We start from the raw sequence: 21,288 nt of genomic DNA, 5'->3' as shown, positions 1-21,288 counted from the left end.
GGTAAGATGCGGATGTGACCATCCACCTTCCCAGGCTATTGTGAGGATCCAGGGAACTAACGGGCCCTTCCTCAATGAGGAGGCAGGACAGACATAAGGTACACCCTGGGAAGCAAGCGCCAGCATGTAAAAGGCATGTGATCGATACCTGAGGGATGAATACACGTTATTAATAAGCTACCTCCCTCTTTCTGATCTCTGGATTCAGGATTGAACTCCTTTGTCATTTTTGATATTCCTACCCATTTGGTCAAACTGTCAATGAATGCAACGAACCCAAGATAAATCAGGCATGGTAAAGATGTTACAAAACATGAATGACGTGGACTCTGGGTGGAATCTGGGATTGCAATGTGCCCCCACTGAAGCCCTGTGTGGCAAACACACTGCTCAATGCTCACAGCCCCTTTCCTTCTGTGATAGGGTGTGGGGGAGACTGAGATGCAATGCAGGAGTTGGCTTCGTGGCTGATTCTTACCTGTGAGAGGTCTCTGAGCATGAGCAATACACGTGTTGGTCTCACCCCTGCCCTTTACCTCGGTGTCTCAGTCATGTAGAATACAACCCCGTGGTCACAGCTATGGGAATTATGGGAAATATGAGTAGCTCAAAACATTGCTGTTAAAAAGCAAAACCAAACAAAACCCAGAAAGGGAGGAAGGATGCAGAACAAATAAAGAGTAAAGGAATGTTGCAAGACTATGGAGAAAGGAAACCTAATGAGGTGGGAGCTATCCCTTACGATGACCAAAGGCAGGATGCGCTTCATCGTAGGGGAACCCTTACTTGTATTTCAAGCCCCAGTGCTGGGGTAAAGTGGAGCACATAGCAACCACACCGCCACCATCTGCACAGCTCTCCAACTCGTGGTTGCACAGTGTCTTCATTTAAGTTAAATAACCAACAGCAGAAACGGGCTGGTGTGTATCGCTTGGGCTTCCTGGGAGGTAGTGTCCATACTAAGGAGCCATCCAGCAAGGGGTCTGGCCATTGGTCTGCCCTTTCTCTGAAGATTAGCATGCTCAGGGAGCGGTCTTCGTGCATGACCAACACAAGCAGGGACACACGGTTAAGGGTTATAAAGTGGGGTTAGTTTGCTCATTTAGTCACCCAAGGTTTTGGAAACGTGCTCACCGAAGACCTGGAAGCCCACTGAAGCCAGTGCATTTTGGTACACAAAGTCTGGAGAATAAGAACGGACAAAGGAGAGGATTTGGTACACACAGTCTGGAGAATAAGAACGGACAAAGGAGAGGATTTGGAGAATAGTCAGTTTCTGGCCTTGGAAGTCCAGAATCGGGAATGGACATGTAAAGAATGCTATAAACCCACGAGAGCTGATGTGGAAACACCTCTCGGACACATTGCTAAGTGAAAGACGCAAGGGTGTGTAACATGGCACGACCTCATCTGTGTATATGTTTACACACACAGCAACTTTCTGGAAGGCTACAGAAAAGATCATGAAGAATAGGACCAGTAGTTGGGGAGATATCTTTTCATTTATGCCCTTCTCTACCACTTAACTGTTCATTTCACCAGATAGAGAGAACATGTTAATAGTAATTTTTTAAAGGGATTGGGACCCCTTTCACCTCCTGCCAACTTCATATAGTCTTTGGTTTCTCTGACAAAATTAAACAGTACTCAGCTCACCTACTGCACTGCAGCATTATCTCAGAAAGGGCAAACTCTGTTCTGGAGGAAGGCTGATTCCGTTGATGAGTTTGCTGATAGACAGAGGCCAAAAGCCACACATTAAATGAGGGGATTCCTTAGGTGTGAGAGCCACGTGTGTATGAGGGTAAAGGTTCTGGCTTACTGCGGGCTGTCATCTACAGAATAAAAACATGTACTCCATTTGGTCTTTATGTTAATGGCCAGATTTAGAGGATTTGAAGCTCTTTTTTCAAGAAAAGTTGTAATGGCCATAGTTCTTGGAAACCTTCACTGCCAACAATGGAAACCTATCAATTCATACCATTTGATGTACACAGGGTCTGTATGTATGCCATCACTCATCACTGAAGCGCCCCGAGGCTTGCAACAGCGATGCTTATTCATATTGATTATTAGTTTAAATGTCTCATTTCTTCCGATTTCTCTGCTAAGCAGAAAAGTATTTGAGAGAGTAATGATTAAAGAATAGGAAAAACTGCTTTTGCTTCTAGTTAGCCAAGTAAAAGGTGCTGTCTTAGACTAGTGTCGAGGCTTAAATCAAACCTAGATACAGCATGATGTGACTTCCGTAGTCTCCAAAGGCTGGATAGTGTTTGTATGTTGCTGACAAACCTTCCCATTTTGAGATCTCAATTTTAATTGGCATCATTGTTACTAGCTCAACAGAAAAGCCAAGAGAATGAAGCTGCCTGCCACCCTAGAGAACTGATGAGACGTGGCCCAGGCTGCCTATGGTATCTGATCTGTGACACAGCCATGCCGGGGACCCTCCCTCCTTCTTTCACCTGCAGAGCCCCTGCACTATATACCTAGCTTGCTGGAGTAATTTTTAAAAGTACACAGTACCGGGAGATGTCCTTATGTTCAGGAAATACACATGGAATTAGCTAGGTGTAAAGAAGCATTAACTCTGCAACTTACTCTCAAATGGTTCAGAAAAGAATAAGTATATATTAAGGTTGGTACAAAAGTAATGGCAAAAAGAATGGAAAGTAACGGCAAAAACTGCAATAACTTTTGCTCCAACCTAACAGATGTGTGTGTCTGTACTTATACACGGAGAGATATACAGAAAAAGGATGATACCGAGGTCAGCCTGTAATCCCAGCACTTTGGGAGGCCGAGGCAGGTGGATCACTTGAGGTCAGGAGTTTGAGACCAGCCTGGCCAACACGGTAAAACGCGACTCTACTAAAAATATATAAAAAATCAGCCAGGTGGTGGCAGGTGCCTGTAATCCCAGCTACTCAGGAGGCTGAGGCAGGAGAATTGCTTGAACCTGGGAGGTGGAGATTGCAGTGAGCTGAAATCGTGCCACTGCACTCCAGCCTGGGTGATAGAGCAAAACTCCATCTCAAAAAAAAAAAAAAAAAAAAAAAGAATATAACTATATGAACATGCTAAAATGTTAACATAGAGGAACATGGGTAAAGGAATGCAAAAGTTCTTTAAATTACTTTCCTGGCCCTTCTGCAAGCCTGAAATTGGAAATTATTTCAAAATAAAATTTAAAAAAAAAAGGATCCTTGCACCAGCTTCGATAATTAAATGATCATCAAACTCTCTAAACAAGCTAATGGCACTGTGAAATGAAGAAGGACTTTGTGGTGACTGGGAAAAGGAACCCCGATTGTGTGTTCTTGCTGCAGGGATGTCCTCAGTGTTCTTATTCTCTTTGGCTCTGGCTGTGGGTCACTGGAAGACAATGTCCTAAAGACAGTTCTATTTTTTTCTGCCTTTTTAAAAAATAGAATACTTACAGTAATTTCACAAAAAAAAAAAAATGGCCATCTGTGAAAGGCCTATTTCCAACGTGCTCCGCCTGCCCACTCTGGAATACGTTTCTTGTGTTAACATTATAGATTAATTTCTCCCTCCCTAATAATCATTTAAGTACAGTGAATTATTCTGGCTTGCCTATGAACTTGCTATTCTGCTCCTTGGTGCCAATGGCTAGAACTAAAAAAAGAAAAATCAATTAACCTTATGCTCCTGGTATTTGTATAAACTGCTATTGATCACAGGCAGGATGAGTGGAAATTTGAAGGCTGTTCTTGGCCATTTCATTCACCTTAATTATAAATCAGAATAAAAGGCTACAAAATTCAAAGCGATGGTGGATCAGAATCCTGGAGCTTTTATTTTTCTGGCAAAGCAGAAAGCGCTTTCCTTCCCTCGGTGAGCCTTCTGGTTGCTGGGCCAAATCCCTCCTCCCCATGGTGCCTCTACGCTCACCTGAAGCTGACAGGCAGGGTGGACACCCACTGTTCCCTCAGTCACTGAAGATTACCCTTTCCAGAGGTGACATCTGTTTTAAACTTAAAATTTCTTCTTACATAGACTCTTCTGAACATTATGGATCTTTCTTTCTTTTTTTTTTGAGACGGAGTTTCATTCTTGTCACCCAGGCTGTAGTGCAATGACGCAACCTTGGCTCACTGCAAACTCCGCCTCCCAGGTTCAAGTGATTCTCCTGTCTCAGCCTCCTGAGTAGCTGGGATTATAGACACCTGCCACCACGCCCAGCTGATTTTTTTTTTTTTTTTTTGAGACGGAGTCTCACTGTCGCCCAGGCTGGAGTGCAGTGGCGCGATCTCGGCTCACTGCAAGCTCCGCCTCCTGGGTTCACGCCATTCTCCTGCCTCAGCTTCCTGAGTAGCTGGGACTACAGGTGCCCGCCACCACGCCCAGCTAATTTTTTGTATTTTTAGTAGACATGGGGTTTCACTGTGTCAGCCACGATGGTCTCGATCTCCTGACGTCGTGATCCACCCACCTCGGCCTCCCAGAGTGCTGGGATTACAGATGCCCAGCTAATTTTTGTATTTTTAGTAGAGACGGGATTTCACCACATTGGCCAGGTTGGTCTCGAACTCCTGACCTCAGGAGATCCACCCGCCTCGGCCTTCCAAAGTGCTGGGATTACAGGCGTGAGCCACCAGGCCTGGCCTACAGGCCTCTTTTTGATGACTTGGGTTTGTTGTTGAGAACATCAGGCTGAGCTGACGGCCCTCCCTGAGCTGACGGTCCTCCCTGAGCTGACGGTCCTCCCTGAGCTGATGGCCCCCACTGAGCTGACGGCCCTACCTGAGCTGACAGTCCTCCCTGAGCTGATGGTCCTCCCTGAGCTGACGGTCCTCCCTGAGATGACGGCCCTCACGCCCCGGGAGCAGAGGATGTTTGCCATTGTGCTTCCTTGAAGAGATCCCTGAAACCAGCTGGCCTTGTGTTTTGCTCATAAAGAGGAAGAGCTAGTTATTGGCTGCCTGTGTCCAGGGCTCACAGCACTGCTGTCTGCGGTTGTCTTTGCTTTTGTTTTTACAAAATAATCCCTGCAAAATGATTGTCCCATCTTCCAGAAAATCATCATCTTCATGGTGGCACATGGTAGCTTTTTAGGGACAGACATGGCTCTGTCCAGGACGGGACTCTCCCACTGCTGACTGCCACAGGGGCAAGTTCTTCCCTCACATCTGAGCCTCCAGGCTTGCCACTGTCAGGAGAGATGACCGCCACCATGGGACACTGCCACCACCCGGGGAGTCAGCCACCATCAGGGGAGACGACCACCGCCAGGGGAGACGGCCACCACCCGGGGAGTCAGCCACCATCAGGGGAGACGGCCACTGCCAGGGGAGACGGCCACCACCCGGGGAGTCAGCCACCATCAGGGGAGATGGCCACCGCCAGGGGAGACGGCCACCACCCAGGGAGTCAGCCACCATCAGGGGAGACGGCCACCGCCAGGGGAGATGGTCACTGTTCCACACATCTGACACTGGTCACTCTCCTCTTTCTGTTCTCCTTTACGTGTGACCTTATACAGAATCCAGCCCACAGCTGTACTGCAGATGTTGACCTTAATGTCACTGTGAGATGGAAAGTCCTGTGCGAACCTCCTGATGGATCATGGCATTGTGAGATGCTTTTTGTGGTGGGATCGCATTTTGCGTGGCACTGCGGTCTAAAGGTTAACTTTAGTCAAGTCACTCTGGCAGTCAGGAAGAGGATTAAGACAGCACACTAGAGGAACCATGATTCCCTGATAAGCTCTGTAGGCTGTCCAGCAATGGAATACTTCTACCCTCCTTAGAGAAGTCAAGTGATTCTGGAAGACTCTTTCATTGGAGGTTCAAAAAATTTAAAAATTAGTAAAACAAAGACGAAAGACTCCTGATCCTACAAGCTCAATCTTATCTGTAGAAGCAGTTTGCAAATAACCGTGAGAACTTCAAGTCCCGCTTCTGGCATTTGGTAATAAGCAAAGGTTTAATTCCATGGGAGCCAGAAGCGGGACCGCACGTGAAAACAGCTACTTGTCCTTAAGCCTGCAAGTCTCAGGGAAGTTGATTCGCCAGCGTTTGCTAAAAAACCATCAGGCAGTCTTCACCAAGACAGAAAAGGCTGGTCAGCCAGGGTCATAAGAACTGCTGAGAGGCGACAGCCACTCAGAAATGGGCTCGCGGTGAGAGCTGCTGGCTGCGTGACGTTTGCCTGATCCTTTCTCCGGCAGCACTCTTTAGGCTTGCATTGCTACGTCTCCCTTTGAAATAACAAAACGACCCGTCAGAGAATGCTCAGTTCTGTAAACACGTTTCACTTTTCAGTTAGCTCTGGGTCAGGGAACCATAGTACATTTTTCACCAAGGAAGCTGGAAAACCACATCCCAGAATAACTTTTCTACACCGCTAGTTCTCTCCTGCTGCTTTGTATGAACCATGGTGTATTGTGCAGCTTCGACTTTGGTTGCTTGTTGCTGTTCTAAATGTCCTCTCCAGCCACTGGAATGGCTCTTGGCATGGTGTCTCTGCTCCAGCGTGTCATCACTGAACAGAGTGCAGTCCTCAGAGACCGCTGAAGGCGGTGGTGCCAGCCCTTGCATGACATGCTGCGATGAGCCTCACTTGGCTGGCACAGTACAAGGACTAGAGGAAACAGCTCTCAAGAGACACATCGCTGCCCTTCCAGGAATCAGAGCTTGCCCCATTTATCTCTCTGCCCTTGACACGCTCTGCTTTTGGACAGTGTCTGTGGGTCCCCCTGCAGCCACCTGCTTCTATCTTCACTGTCGTTGTTCCCTCTGTGGGCCCATTTCCTCTCCGTCTGTATTCTTTCTACCTTCTTCCTCTTTTGTGCACAGGTTTTCCAGCAGATCACGGGCTTCTGCCTGAGAAATCTCTTCCTTCTTTCAGGCCAGAGCTCTCACCAGGTAGGGCCTTTCACATGATATCTCCAGTTTTGGGGCCTGGGTCCACAATTTCTGCCTCCATTTGAGTTCAGGGGCTATTTCTTCATAGCCAGGGGCAATTTATCCTTCCTTCTTAATTTTAACCAGCATTCAGTTAAAAAACAAAAACAAAAAACCCAGCAAACAGTAGCGCTCCAGGAATAAAATATAAATAAACACTGCTTCTAACTCAGCTGCCTGCCGTGGGTACAGCTTTGCTCCCAGTGATTTCCACGACCACAGGGAACAATTCACATTCTTGCCTGCTGGAGCCAAGTCGCCCTCGTCTTCCCTACGTCTGAGCTTAGGGCCGAGTATCCACAAAACATGGGAGACTATGCAGATAACCACTCTCTTCTGCCATAAGGTGGGAATAAACAGAAAAAGACATGTTTTATGGTTGGTTTTGCTGCAACTCATCTTTTTCTGGAAAGTGACTGACAAATAACTGGATTTTGCTCAACCCTCAAGGTATGCATCTCTACGTTGTTCCTATAAAGAAACTAAGCTGTGTTCAAGATGCTATTGCATAACCTTCATGTTTTAATTTAAGACGACAAATAAATATTAAAGGTAAAAGAGGAAAAAAAAATCCCTAACAGAATTTTCTACTGAGGCCACCTGCAGCATCATTAATCACTCTCCCTATCCCCCCAAAACCTTCAGACCAGGTTTTGTAAGTTGAGGGGCAGGAGCCCATGAGAGCCCCCTGAAATCAGTGTGCAGGGCTGGCTAAAGAAAAGGTGGGGGTAGCAGATACAGAAGGGCCTTATTTGAAATGATGATTCAGGAGGAAGTCAACTGACCTGATTAATTTTAGTTTTTCTTCAGTGTGTGCTAAAAATACCTTAGAAAAATAAAATCCAGTGGGCTCACCAACAGCAGTTTTATTCTTGGGGTAGAGGACACAGAGGCACACATGGTGAGGAAGTTGCTGCTCTAAGAATAAGGCTGTGTGCCACCCAGTTGGCAACTCTGCCACCCGAGGCGGGTCCCCTGGCCTGCTCATGGGGCACCTGTCAGAGGAGATAGATTTGAACGAAACCAACATGGCAATGCTTCTGAAACTGACTGTGGCATAAAGCAGCTCTCTGCAGTCTCCGTGCAGAGGCACAATGTGAGCCACCTGATGCTGGCCAGGATAGTGGCAGAGCTGGAAGGCACAGTCCGCCCAGCCCTTAGAAACAGGACTTCCCTGGAGGCTCGGCAAAGTGGCAGGTGGTGTGTGAGGAGGCTGACATCTTAAAGGCTCTCAGTTTACTTCGAGAGATATAAGCATGAAAGGCACTGGCTGGTCGCAATCAACAACTAGGGCCGCAGCATCAGCGCCAGGGCAGTCGCTGAGACGGAGCAATGGTGCAGTGGGTGAGGACACAGACTCCTCCAGGTTCCACCACCTATCCGCTGTGTGCTTTCTGGCAAGTTACTCAGCTTCTCTGTGCCCTCCACTGCAAACTGGGGACCACAGTACCCATCTCACAGGGCTGTTGGGATGATTAAGTGAATTAATATTTGTAAGGCACGAAGAACAGGACCTGGCACATAGTGTTTAAATAAATGAAAAAAAAAGGGAATCGAACAGGGGGAGTGTGAAAAAAGCTGACAACATCAGAATTGGTGCCTGACACTCACTCCCTGCAGCGGTGACAGTGGTGGAAGAGGGGGCGGGGCCCAGGCCCTGCCTACGAGCTGGCTAGGATGGGGTTGTGCTTCAGGGCTCCCATCGGTGCCAGGCAAATCCAGGAAAGCTGGAGACAGACACGAAGCCTGAGTCCAGCTGAGGACGGAAGGCTATGAATATAGCGCTGCTGGGTGCGAGTCCACAAAGTCCAGACCCAAAGCAGAGCTGCCCTCACTCCCTAATTGTGCGGGGGTGCTCTGCAGCTGCCCAGCTGGAGGGCGAAGTGTGCACAGGGTTCCCCTCCCTAACTTATGGGTCCTCGCTCTCTGAAGGCAGCAGGAATCCTGGCTGCTGAGGCCACAGGACTGAGGAAAGGCTGAAACCTGGCTGGTTTCCTCACCCTGTACAAGCCAGGGGCCACCGGCCTCCTCTCTCCAAGAAAAGAGGTGAGTGGGATACTCCCAGAATCTGGGGATATGGGGCTCAGAAAACAGGCTGCTTTTCTGGACTCACCACTTTGGGCTTGAACGGTGGCTGGATCTCCCTGTTCTCCAGTTTTTCCCAGTCGATCCTCCGGAAGAAAGCATGTTCTCTCACGTCCCTCTCCCCCTCAGGCCCGCAGCCCAGCCGCTTGGCTGGGTGTTTGGTCATTAGCTAGAAAAGAAAAGGAGAAAAAGAGAACAATGGATGTCAAATGCTTCCCAGAGACAGCGCTTTCCATTTGCCTAGCTCTGCCTACAGCCCTGACTTTGTGGGCGCCTGGACAGCATCTCAGAGAGCTGACCAAGACACTCAGTGGCTTGTACGGAGTGAAGCCAACTCACAAAAATAACATTGGCAAGTGCAGCCCTGCCTATGGTGGTTTTCAAGATAAGGGAACAGGGAAGCAATCTGAACCCATGGCCAAATGGAATAAGAAGAATTTAAACAGACATCTCACACGTTATCTATTTTGGAGGCACCATGCTATACATGTATCTGGTAATAAAAAAAAAAACATGCAATCACTAAAAATTGTGTGTGCTGAAAGCATCACAGTCTAGCATCACAGAGGATGCCATAATAAGCATCATATGTCTATGTATTGTCTGGGCTAAAACGTTATCAATCAAAGACTCATAAATTAGAAAAATAAATGCTATAACAAGCAAGGTGACTAGTTAATTCCAACCTGCCTATTGCAGGACACAGAGACAAACAACAGCTATGAGCTCTTTGAAGGCAGACGCCAGTTCCTCCCGACCTCAGTATCTCTCCCAAGTGCCTTGCTCTTGGATGACACGTGACAAATGCCTCACAAATGATCACACTCACCAGATACTGTTAAGGGTATATTGTACTCCATCTTACTAAGCCTGAAAATAGCTTTGTGATCTAACTCTTGACCATTCAAAACTAGACAGACAAGTCATGATCAGCGACTCTATTCCTAGAGCATTTCCTCAACCAAAGTGTGTGTATATCTTCACCAAAACACACGCCCCAGAAGGTTCACAGCAGTTCTGCTTGTAACAGCCTCAAACCAAAGCAAGAACCATCCAAATATCCACCAGAAGTAGAATGGATAAGGAAACGATGGTGTGTTCACACGGCGGAACACTGCACAGCAATATGACAGGAGGAACTACAACCCCACACAACGATGCAGACAAAATCCTCAATCACGATATTGAGTGAAAGCAGCCAGGCCAGGAGCAACACTACAAGGTTCAGTTTGTGCAGAGTTCAAAACAGGCCAAGACTAATCCATGCTGTCCAAACTTCGGGGGCAGGTTATCTTGGGGCGGGGTAGTGACTGTAGATGGGACAGGAGGGGGCTTCCAGGGTGGTGGAAACACGGTTTCCTGAGCTGGGTGCAATTATACGGGTGGATTCATTTTGTGAAGATTCATTTATCAGCATACTGATGATTCGTGCCATTGCTGTATGTATGCTATAGCTCAAGAAAAGTGCAGCAAACAAAGAACTAACTAAGTCGCACCAGGTGAGACAGGCGACGAGAGCACACACTTTCTATGGGCCTCTGACGACATCTGGTAGTCCCCACCACAATTTTATGAAATGGATTAGAATGAAAAGTGCAGTACAGTCATTAGGTGACTGGGCCAGAGTCCCAGGAAGTATTGGGATTCCAATCCATTCTCCCGGCCTTCACTTTCCCCACTGTGCCCTGTGTGACACCAAGCCCCAACCGTCGACGGCCAAAATGCAGTGGTGTGGGTTTGTGGTATTTCTGCCATCTCTCTTAGAAGTGTGGGGAAAGTATTTCTCCTACCAAAGCTCTTGGTCTATGATCACAAAAGGTATCCAAATCGACTTACTCCTTTGCAGATGGAAACAGCCTCCTTGGACAAGGATTTTGGATAGGAAACGTTGTGCTCCATGATAGACTGAAACAGCTCGTCTTCATCTTCACCATCAAATGGAGGCTGTTGTGGAAAAAAAGAAAGATGGGAAGGTATTTAGGCAGAGTAATTCTTTCACATGGTACCTGAAGAGCCAATTCAGCACCAAGGAACAGACCAGGTTTCTCAGACCCCCGCAGGCTGCACAGTTAGCTCAGTGAACTTGAGGGTTTATTTGATTATCTTTAATGAGGTTGACGGTTGTGTGTTTTTCATTTTTTCCCCTCTGTCTCATTAATTATCTTGCCCTGGGCAACCCAAACAGTCTTCAGGGAAAGTGTTTTTGAGTAATGTTTTTAATGATTTGCAAATAAACTATGATTAATCCATTAATCTTGTAAGCATGTGCTAAAAATCTAATTATGATCAAGTTAGGTTACAGACGGCTTTGTAGTCAGAAGGTAGGGGTGGCCGGTAGAAAATGCCAACACTTTCATTTGGGGTGAAGGGGACTTGAGAACATGGCCTAAGAGGACGTCCCCAGTAATTCACACCAGGCCTCTGACCCAACAAGGAGCTGCTTTGCTGGGGGGGCCTTCCACCTGCACAGCGGCAGTGATGGGACCTCAGCTTCCATTGGACGACTCCTCCCTTGTCCACTTTGACTGGGTTCACAGTTACCAGGCTGAGACAGGAAGGCACGCTGGCCCCGTGGGAGCTCATGGCTTTAGAGTCAGGTGGATCTGGACCAGAATTCTAGCTCTACTAACTTCCTAGCTGGGTGTCCACAGGCAAATGACTTCGTTCTTTAAAACACAGTTCTCCAACTGGTAAGATGGGCTTTCTGGGAGTAAAGTGCCTTGTATTTTGTGTTGTACCCGGTAAGTGCCCAATGAAGGCAACTTAGTGGTGCTATTTTTATTAAGGCAGAGCAACTTTCTTGGGAAGGGCCTTGGAATCTTCTAGGAAGAAAGGCTGAGCTCACCATGCCCTTTGAACTTATTCCTCCAGCATGTCTGTAGTCCTGAGGGATCCATTACTTCCCTGTCACTCTGGCGGGATGGCACAGGAGGAAAGCGTTCATGGGAAATTCCGTAATGCTTCCCTTTGGCTTTGTAACCTTGAGCTTAGCATAAGAAAGGCAGAGCAGGGCCCAGCGCTTGTACAGAATCCTTTTGTTTAATCTGGAGGTGTTCCCTTCTCATGGGAAAAAGGAGTCAGTCACTGGCTGACATGGGCAGGTCACACAGTGTTTGGCTTAAACTGAGTCCTGGATCACAGGTAACTGTGCAGTAGTCAGAAGGATGCCCTTCTTATCAAACATTTTCTCCCAAGTCAGAGGCAGCCGTTGAGCCAAGCAGATCCCTCCCCTCAACCAGCACCCACAAATCACCTCAACCTGTTCATCCAGCACCCGAGACCTGACCTCAGTCTCCTGCCCAGTCCTGAACGGGAGCCACGTGCCCTGAGGAAAAGATGCCAAGTCTATAAAGAGCCCCAGTGGGAGGACAGAGAGAGGCCTGGGTGTCTGGTACCACTCAACATTTTTTTGGTCTGGAAATACAACAGGCCTCTTTTTCTGTTGTAAGTGCCTGGTGTAAAGAAGGTTTAATTTGGCTGAAGCTACAGGTGAGTGAAGAGAGCTAAAATGAGCCTGCCTGTGAGGGACTCAGAGCAGGGCAGGGGCAGCTGGCCACAGCGACTTCCACCAGTAGGAATAACATGGAGACTGGGAGGCCCCCAGGGCAGCTTGGAGGGGCACCCACCAGGGGGTGCAGGCTGCCGACAGCCACCTGTGCCAGCAGGGACAGCCACCTGTGTCAGGAGGGACAGCCACCTGTGCCAGCAGGGACAGCCACCTGTGTCAGCAGGGGGACAGCCACCTGTGTTAGCAGGGACAGCCACCTGTGCCAGGAGGGACAGCCACCTGTGTCAGGAGGGACAGCCACCTGTGCCAGCAGGGACAGCCACCTGTGTCAGGAGGGACAGCCACCTGTGCCAGCAGGGACAGCCACCTGTGCCAGCAGGGGGACAGGTAGCTTCCATCTGTAGAGGGCAGGGCAGGCAGGCAGTGGTGGGGGAGAGCTGTGATGGAGCTACAGTGCAGGTTGGCCCTGTGTCCGCCCCACCGTATCTTCCCCACCCAACAGCACGCAGCCTGCTTCTTCTGGACACCTATTATAGGCCACCCATGACATTTTCCCTCATCACTGATCCATAAACCTGGCTGAGTTTTGGCGAAGGAGGTTTTTGTAACTAAAACAAATGTAGTGGCTGGGCGTGGTGGCTCACGCCTCTAATCCCAGCACTTTGGGAGGCCAAGGTGGGTGGATTACCTGAGGTCAGGAGTTCAAGACCAGCCTGGCCAACATGGCGAGACTTCATCTCTACTAAAAACACAAAAAATTAGCCGACTGTGGTGGCACACGCCTGTAGTCCCAGCTCCTCGGGAGGCTGAGGCATGAGAATCACTTGAACCCAGGAGGCAGAAGTTGCAGTGAGCTTAGCCTGCGCTGCTGTACTCTAGCCTGAGAGACAGAGCAAGACTGTTTCCAAAACAAAAACATGGCATGGTTTCTGCTCAGGGCGTGGCCTGCACCCTGCAGGGGTGCAAGGTTCCTGAACTGGCTGTGTGACACTCTCTGCAATGCAAACGTGACCTGGCGGGGAAGGGCGCAGAGGCTCTGCTTCCAGGTCACTGATTGGCACCTCACCATGTGGCCCAAGAGGGCCTCTGGTCAGGGTCAGACACATACTTTCCAAGTCTTAGTGCAAAATGAAAACGGGAGTCCCTCATTTCAAAACTACGAAGAATTTCCAGATGGCGACAGCATAGCACCAAACCAAATGCAAAGCCCTGTGCGACCGTGTAGGCTGCATGCCCCCAAAGTGGGCTAAATGGGGTGCACCTTGTTGGGCAGCGACAAAGGTGCCAGCAAAATTCAACCAGCCTCTCTGGAGGTGCTTGAATCTTAGCTGCAGGAATGCTGCAGGGGCCAAGTCACAGACAATGCAAACCAAAGGCCTAAGAGAAACGTTCTCTAAGAAACACAGGTGGAGCTTCCCCAGGAATCTGGCTTGAGTAGGGCAATGAGAAGCTTCTTCTCATTTGAAGACGATTAGATCAATGCAGCTGCAGCCACCCCACCTCCAAATGTGGAAGGCCAGAAATTGTTTGGGGAACATTCTGTGCAGGGCACTGGCCTACCACATCTACTTAGTTGTCTCCTGGCAAGGGAACCAGCTTTGCCAGGTGAGCTGTCCCCACATACACTCATTTCTGAAGGCGAATGGCTGTATCAGGGATTCGATTCTGTAGACCAAAGGAGGACTTTTACTGTCAAGTCTTCTTTGGGTCCCACTGAAGGCTGGATATGGACACTCCCCAAAGAATATTCCTCAGAACACTAATCCTACAGCATCTTCCTAGGTCCAAGTTTGCATCCTATACCCCTCTCTGGCAATTCGCTTTAACATTTAAATCGTAAAGGCCCTGAGAAGTCCTGCAGTGAACAACGCTGTTTAACTCAATGTGAATTCTTAGTCCGGGGCTGGAAGGATCCTCAGAGGCCTCTTAGGCTTGTGTGGTAGAATAAGATGCTTAAGCTATAACAAAGCCATAAGACCAAATGCTCCTGTGACAGAGCCTGTGCATTCCAACCTTGATGTGGCCCCAAGGATTAGGGATTCTCCGTCACCACATCCCAGGGAGGGGACATATCTCTGTCCCTCACGTTTTTCACTGCTGTGAGTCCATGTTGTCTAATAAGGCAGGAGCATTGTGGGCACGAGGGGAGGAGCAGCGACAGTGACCACAGTGGCGTTCACTTCTCAGCCCCTCTCTGCACGTCAGGTGCTGTGCAGAGAGCTTGGGTGGCACTGCTCACTCAATCCGCAAATCAGTCTCAGGACACAGGTGCTAACCCAGACATCCTGAATTTGGAGCCTGGGGCTCTTAGCCATTATGAGCAATTCTGCCTGCCCTGCTGTGAAGGGTGACATCCAGCACTGCTCCTGGTAGGGGTGAAGTCAGGTGGGGGGGTGGGTACTCGGCTACAGGCCCACCCAGCATGTAAAGAGAACTCTGATGAGGGCAAGGGTGTTGCGGTAAATTTTAGAAGGCTGATTCACAGCCTACACAATGTGCAGTGATGAGTTCTGAAAATGAAGAGTTGGGGCAGCCCCGGGGGCCTGAGATGTTTCAAGTCATCTCATAGAGAGCGACCAGCCTCTGGGCTAGAGACCTGGCATGGTTTCCCAGCTCTAATGAATTGATGGGAATCAGGCTGGCTCCCTCCTTCCCAGCTGCTGGCCAATGCAGCTTCTGTGCTTCCCCAAATTCCTGCTGGCTGAAGATGGCATGAACCTGAAGAAGGTAAAAGAGGGCTGTTCTTGGGTGTAGGGAAGAGGAGTAGTTAAGTGCCTTCTCCCAGTTTTGAAATACCACCAAATCAAAGGCATCCTTTTTCCTAATCTGTTTCCTCTGTTGCAAAGATAGAGACTATTTTTTTTTTTAATTGTGATAAAACATATGTAACACAGGCTGGGTGTGGTGGCTCACACCTATAATCCCAGCACTTTGGGAGGTCGAGGCGGGCAGATCACAAGGTCAAGAGTTTGAGACCAGCCTGGCCAACATGGTGAAACCCCGTCTCTACTAAAAATACAAAAATTAGCTGGGCATGGTAGAGGGCGCCTGTAGTCCCTGTTACTTGGGAGACTGAGGCAGGAGAATTGCTTGAACCCAGGAGGCGGAGGTTGCAGTGAGCCGAGATTGCACCACTGCACTCCAGCCTGGGCAACAGAGTGAGACTGTCTCACAAAAACAACCAACCAAAAAAACAAAACCATATATATGTGTGTGTGTGTGTGTGTGTGTGTGTGTGTGTGTATGTGTGTATACGTATTATATAACACAAAATTTACCATCTTAACCACTTTTAAGTGCACTGCACTGAGGTATTAAGTACGTTCATGTTGTTCCATAACCATCACCACTGGCCATCTCCAGAACTTTTTCATCTTCCCAACTGAAACTCCACGCACAAAACAGACTCCCCATTCTCCCGTCCCCTCAGCCCCTGGCAGCCACCATTCGGCTTTCTGTCGCTATGATTTGACTACTCTAGGCATCTCATATAAGTGGGGTGATACATGTCCCTGTGACCGGCTTACTTCAAGATGTAGACTATTGGTATCTTAACTGTGCCTTCGGGGATCAGTAAGGATAGGCTGGGTCCTGCTGTGGAAACAAACAACTGAGACCATCTCCAAAGCATAAGACAACACGTTTCACTTCCTGCTTATGCTACCTGTACAAAGGGGGTCAGAGAGGCCTCTGCTGGTTGCACTCGGGGACCCACTGGGATGGAGCAGCCACCATCATGGTCTTGCCGCAGCAAAGGTTGGTGCAGCAGCTCTTCAGTGTCTCTCGTACCTGCGCTTCCGGCCCCACCCTGGAGTACCTCCCCTCTGATCTCATTGGCCAGTGCTGGTCATATGCTGCTCCCTGATACCCCACAAATACACGAGAAAGGAAGTACAATCCTACCGTGACAGGAGGGAGGAAGACTACAAGTACCTGGTAAAATGACCAGCACATTCAGAGAAGCTCCCTGGAGCCCGTTTTATATTTTTGTGTTTTTTTTTAGATGGAGTCTCACTCTGTTGCCCAGGCTGGAGTGCAGTGGTGCGATCTCAGCTCACTGAAACCTCCGCCTCCCAGGTTCAAGTGATTCTCCTGCCTCAGCCTCCCGAGTGGCTGGGATTACAGGTGCACGTCACCACACCCAGCGAATTTTTTGTATTTTTAGTAGAGACGGGGTTTCACCATCTTGGCTAGGCTGGTCTTGAACTCCTGACCTCAAGTGATCTGCCTGCCTTGGCCTCCCAAAGTGCTGGGATTACAGGTGTGCACCACCACGCCTAGCTTGAAGCCCTATTTTAAATGAAAATTATGTAATATGCTGGGGAAGGGAAGTCTACGAAAAAAGCACCCCCATTCCCTTTACCTGGTCACAAAAATTGCTCTCATTTTTATATAGGTTCTTATGCTTCCTTATATTATTTTCTTTTTTCTTTCTTTTTTTTTTTTTGAGATAGAGTCTTGCTCTGTCACCCAGGCTAGAGTGCAGTGGTGCAGTCTTGGCTCACTGCAACCTTATGCCTCCCAAGTTCAAGAGATTCTCCCGCCTCAGCCTCCTGAGTAGTTGGGATTACAGGCGTGCACTAGCACGCCCAACTAATTTTTGTATTTTTAGTCGAGACAGGGTTTCACCATCTTGGCCAGGCTGGTCTACAAACTCCTGACCTCGTGATCCACCCACCTTGGACTCCCAAAGTGCTCAGATTACAGGCGTGAACCACTGTGCCCAGCATCTTACATTATTTTCAAATTATGATGCAAAATTTGGAGTTTTTTTTTTCACTGACTGTTGCAAATACATTTTCTTTGTTGCCACCAGTGTTCCCATGAGCTGAATGCCACCGAGGTGATGCGTCATCAGGACAGATCCACTGGTCCACAGCATATTTACAATTGCTTCCAGCATGTACCCTCATCACTAACGCTACTAGAGACACCTGTGCATCTCCCTGTTTTCTTCTCTGAATCACATCCCCATAATAACTTCCCAGGTGTGGCATCCTGTAGCCTAAAAAAATGTGAACACATTTACGGCCTTTGTTAAGTCTCTCTAGGTTTAAGTCTCCCTGGAGCATGTGACAGGTAATCACTCGCTCTCAGGCCCTGGTGTTGAAGGCAAGGGAATGGTGAAAAGTTATTAATTCTATTCCTTTTCCTTTCCAGTACTGCCAGCCACTTAGCCTGGGGACCATGGGTGTAATGTGTCACTGAGGTGCTTCAGTACATGACCATTTTGGATGCCCTCTTGCCTCTTTCCCCCATTCCCATGGTTTTTAATTTCTACAAATCTGGACTCAATGTTCCAAGCTAAGCCACCTGCTGAAAAGTCTTGGGTTGGTGTAAACATTTTCTGAATGGGTTCTATCCCCTCTCGCCCAGCTCCTTCCCACTTTAACAATATGTAATTATGAGTTTTAAACTGACACGTGAGGGATGATGGTTCAGATTTTGCAAAAAACTATTTCTAATCACAGGTGTGAGCCACCTCACTGCACTGGTGCATCTTAGCTAGGAAGTGGTCATGGAGGCCACGCTTATTTGCAAATCACAGAAACCTGGGATGGGGGCTGGGCATGCTCCCCTGGACAATTCAGGCCGAAGCTCTGAGATGAAGTGGCGATTACTGATTCAGTAGGAGTGAAGTCAAAGCATAAATAACCCAGGGAGAAAAGGGCATAAGGAGAGGGCTGGTCCCTCTATGACGATCACCGAGAACACTTCCAGGCGCAAGATGCTCATTAGAGTGCTGGGTAAACACTATTTATGCCCCAAAAGTGTTCGTATTTGTCAAGCAGTCCAGGAACTGAATAAAGACTCAGGCTGTTTATTCTTAACTGCCCCCTTGGCTGCTGACAATAAATAAAGCAAATGAGAAGAAAATGGCAATAAACTATTTTTTTCCTGCTCATCTTCAGTCCTCTGCGATTAAAGAGGACAAACTTAGACCAAAACCCTGTCAACAACTTTATCATTAATCTTACTTTTCAGTAACAACGTCTATACCCTTTGCTGGGTCTCCGGGATTGCTGAAGCTTGGAGGGGCTGTGGATAATACTGGGTAGAGCCTTCATTATCCTTTCTGAGCTGAGTCGCAGCCTAGGAATACGTTTAAATTTGCATTGAGTCAGAGAGAAAGATGAAGGGGCTTTGAATGAAACCACTGTGTTTGTGGCAGGTGAGGTGGAGATTTAGAGGAACAAAGGCTGTTGTTATCTGTGCCTGCCATTGCACCAGAGTGTGGGATGCCTTTAAGGAGTCTTTTTTGTTTGTTTGTTTGTTTTTGGAGACAGGGTCTCGCTCTCTCACTCAGGCTGGAGTGCAGTGGTGTGATCAAGGCTCACTGCCAGCCTTGACCCCAGGGCTCAATCAATCCTTCCACCTCAGCCTCCTGAGTAGCTGGGACTACAGGCGCTTGCCACCACACCCAGCTAATTTTCGTATATTTTGTAGAAGGGATTTTGTCATGTTGCCCAGGCTGATCTCCAACTCCTGGATTCAAGTGATGATCCACCCACCTTGGCCTCCCAAGTGCCCCAAAGGGATTATAAACATGAGCCACCTCGCCTGGTCTAAGATGTCATCTTTAAAGAATATCACCGTTTTCAACAGAGATTATGGAGACCGGAAGGTATGCATATAAGGCAGGCTAAGTGGCTCTGAGAAGCAGCATGGGAAATATTGGAAATAGGCCAGAAAGTTTGCAGAGCTGTTGAGAGCAGGAGCCTAGTGCTCTCCAGGGGGCGTAAGCTTAATAGGGAAACCTTTAAATAAGGCCTGGAAACCACCTCAAGGCCAATTTGCAAATGAGGTCTGAGGCCCGTGTCATAGGGCTTCAAAACGCACCACAAATGGGACTTCCCTGCCAGAAAAAAAGCATTCCCTGAGCTCTCCCCTAGGGAATGAAGTCCCAGGAAGGCTTGGAGAGGAGAGAAGCCAGGCAGCGGGAGGGAGGAGGACTTTCCCGCAGGCCCGGTTCTGAAATTCTTGTCTCCTGCTGGCCAAGAGTCTACTCACGTGACCTCTTGTAAAGCGCCCTCGGAAACAGATCCTGGCTTCGTTTCCGCCCAGCCTCTTTTGCTTGTTAGTGTATGCAAATGTGACTGTTAATGAAAGCAGGGTTTGTTTTCTGGACTCAAGAGCTGAACATTCAAGTGGGATCAAGAGGGGGACTTGGCTTTTTGCGCCTTCATCAACAGCAGGGCTCCTAGGAGGCCTGTAATTCAGAGCCAAATTTTACTGTCAAAATTTTAAGGAAGGGGAAATTAACTTGAGGAGCAGACAACTCCTGTTTCCCCGGCTGTTGACTCACTGACAGTGATTGTGTATGAACTGCCTTTCTGTGTTTACACACAGACGTATATGGCCTAAGAGGAACGCTTTGGTGGGGCGGGGGGGGGGGGGCACTAAATAAATAATAAACCACTCTTTTGATGTCAGTCAAGTCTTAACACCATTGAGAAATAATGATCAAATGCAAGCTAAAGCTTTATGTCTTTCAATGTCTACAATACTATTTTAGTATTTAGGAAATATAATGAAAGACACTAAAAGGAGAGATCATCCACAGCCTCCCATCCTAGAGACAAAGCCCCTGGTCTGGAGATGACCTTCATGTTTGCAGCCTTACAACAGGTGGCTGTTCGGACACGAGCGGGGCAGGAAAGGGCTCCTCCTACCCACCAGGAAACTCAGGCGACCATCACGTGATGGTCAGGTGGTTAACTGTCTCTCTAAAGTAATAACTGGTCGCAGCCAGCACCAAGGAAAGGCAGTCTCCCAATAAAGACAAACACCCGAAACTGGCGAGCAGCAGCTTCCCGGTAAGATCTCAGGAGTTGGGCGAGTGGGCTCACGCATGCGCATGAAGAGGCAACATGGCGGAGTTTCAGCAGTACACCACCTCCTAGGGACGTCTGACTGGTAAGGGAAGAATGCCCCAGCTGAGCACGCCTGTAACTCCAGTAAACACACTGCACATGCCGCCCCTCCCAGGCATTAGCAGGCCACTGCGCGCGGACAGCCCATCCCAAGGGAAGAATCAGGGGAGAAGAGATGTAAGCCCCTGGAAGAATGCCAATGTGTAAACCCCCAGCTCAGAAGTCCAAGAGTGCACTGGATCTCTCGAGTCGCTGGCCTGGCCCTCTTCCAAATGCACTTTATTCTCTTTTGTTCCTGCTCGAATGCTTTTTCATACGCTTTCATTCCTCTCTAAAACTTGTCTTCGGCCGGGTGTGGTGGCTCAACGCCTGTAATCCCAGCACTTGGGAGGCTGAGGTGGGTGGGTCACGAGGTCAGGAGTTCAGGACCAGCCTGACTAAAAATACAAAAATTAGTCGGGCGTGGTGGCGGGTGTCTGTAATCCCAGCTACTATGGAGGCTGAGGCAGAAAGTTGCTTGAACCCGGGAGGCGGAGGTTGCAGTGAGCTGAGATCGCACCACTGCACTCCAGCCTGGGCGACAGAGAAAAACTCCGTCTCAAAAAAAAAAAAAAACAAAAAAACTTGTCTTAGGCTCTCACTCTACCTGATGCCCTGCAGTCAAATTCTTTCTCCTGAGGAGGCAAGTAACTGAGGTTGCTGCAGCCTCATAGGGATGCACCACTGCTACCAATAGGACCCAGAGCCTCTTCCTCTCTGGCCTCAGGCCTCCTACTTTCTTCTCTCTCTAGCTCAACTCTGCTCTAGCTTCCATTTCTTAAACACGGCTGCACAATCCCCAGCCTTAGGGCCTTCACGCTGGCAGCTCCCCCTGCCTGGAATGTTTTTTCAA

At 48.5% G+C, this 21,288-nt stretch overlaps 1 protein-coding gene across 5 annotated transcripts in view; it reads right to left on the bottom strand.

The window, feature by feature from the left end:
* LOC105469029 (protein kinase C alpha) overlaps positions 1 to 21,288 on the bottom strand; it is a 528,020-nt gene that overhangs the window by 21,302 nt on the left and 485,430 nt on the right. For 3 of the 5 annotated variants that reach the window (XM_011719548.2, XM_011719551.3, XM_011719552.3), the window contains 3 exons: positions 10,851 to 10,958; positions 9,043 to 9,183; positions 1,135 to 1,182 (listed from right to left, as the gene is read on the bottom strand). In XM_011719548.2, the coding sequence (XP_011717850.1) occupies positions 1,135 to 1,182; positions 9,043 to 9,183; positions 10,851 to 10,958 (297 nt within the window). The remainder of the gene's footprint in view (positions 1 to 1,134; positions 1,183 to 9,042; positions 9,184 to 10,850; positions 10,959 to 21,288) is intronic. The other 2 variants (XM_011719550.3, XM_011719549.2) reach the window with 1 other exon arrangement.

Source organism: Macaca nemestrina, chromosome 17 (assembly GCF_043159975.1).
Source record: "Macaca nemestrina isolate mMacNem1 chromosome 17, mMacNem.hap1, whole genome shotgun sequence".
NCBI lineage: Eukaryota > Metazoa > Chordata > Mammalia > Primates > Cercopithecidae > Macaca > Macaca nemestrina.
The sequence above is the reverse complement of the archived record's forward strand: the minus strand, read 5'-3'. Positions and strand labels throughout refer to the sequence as shown.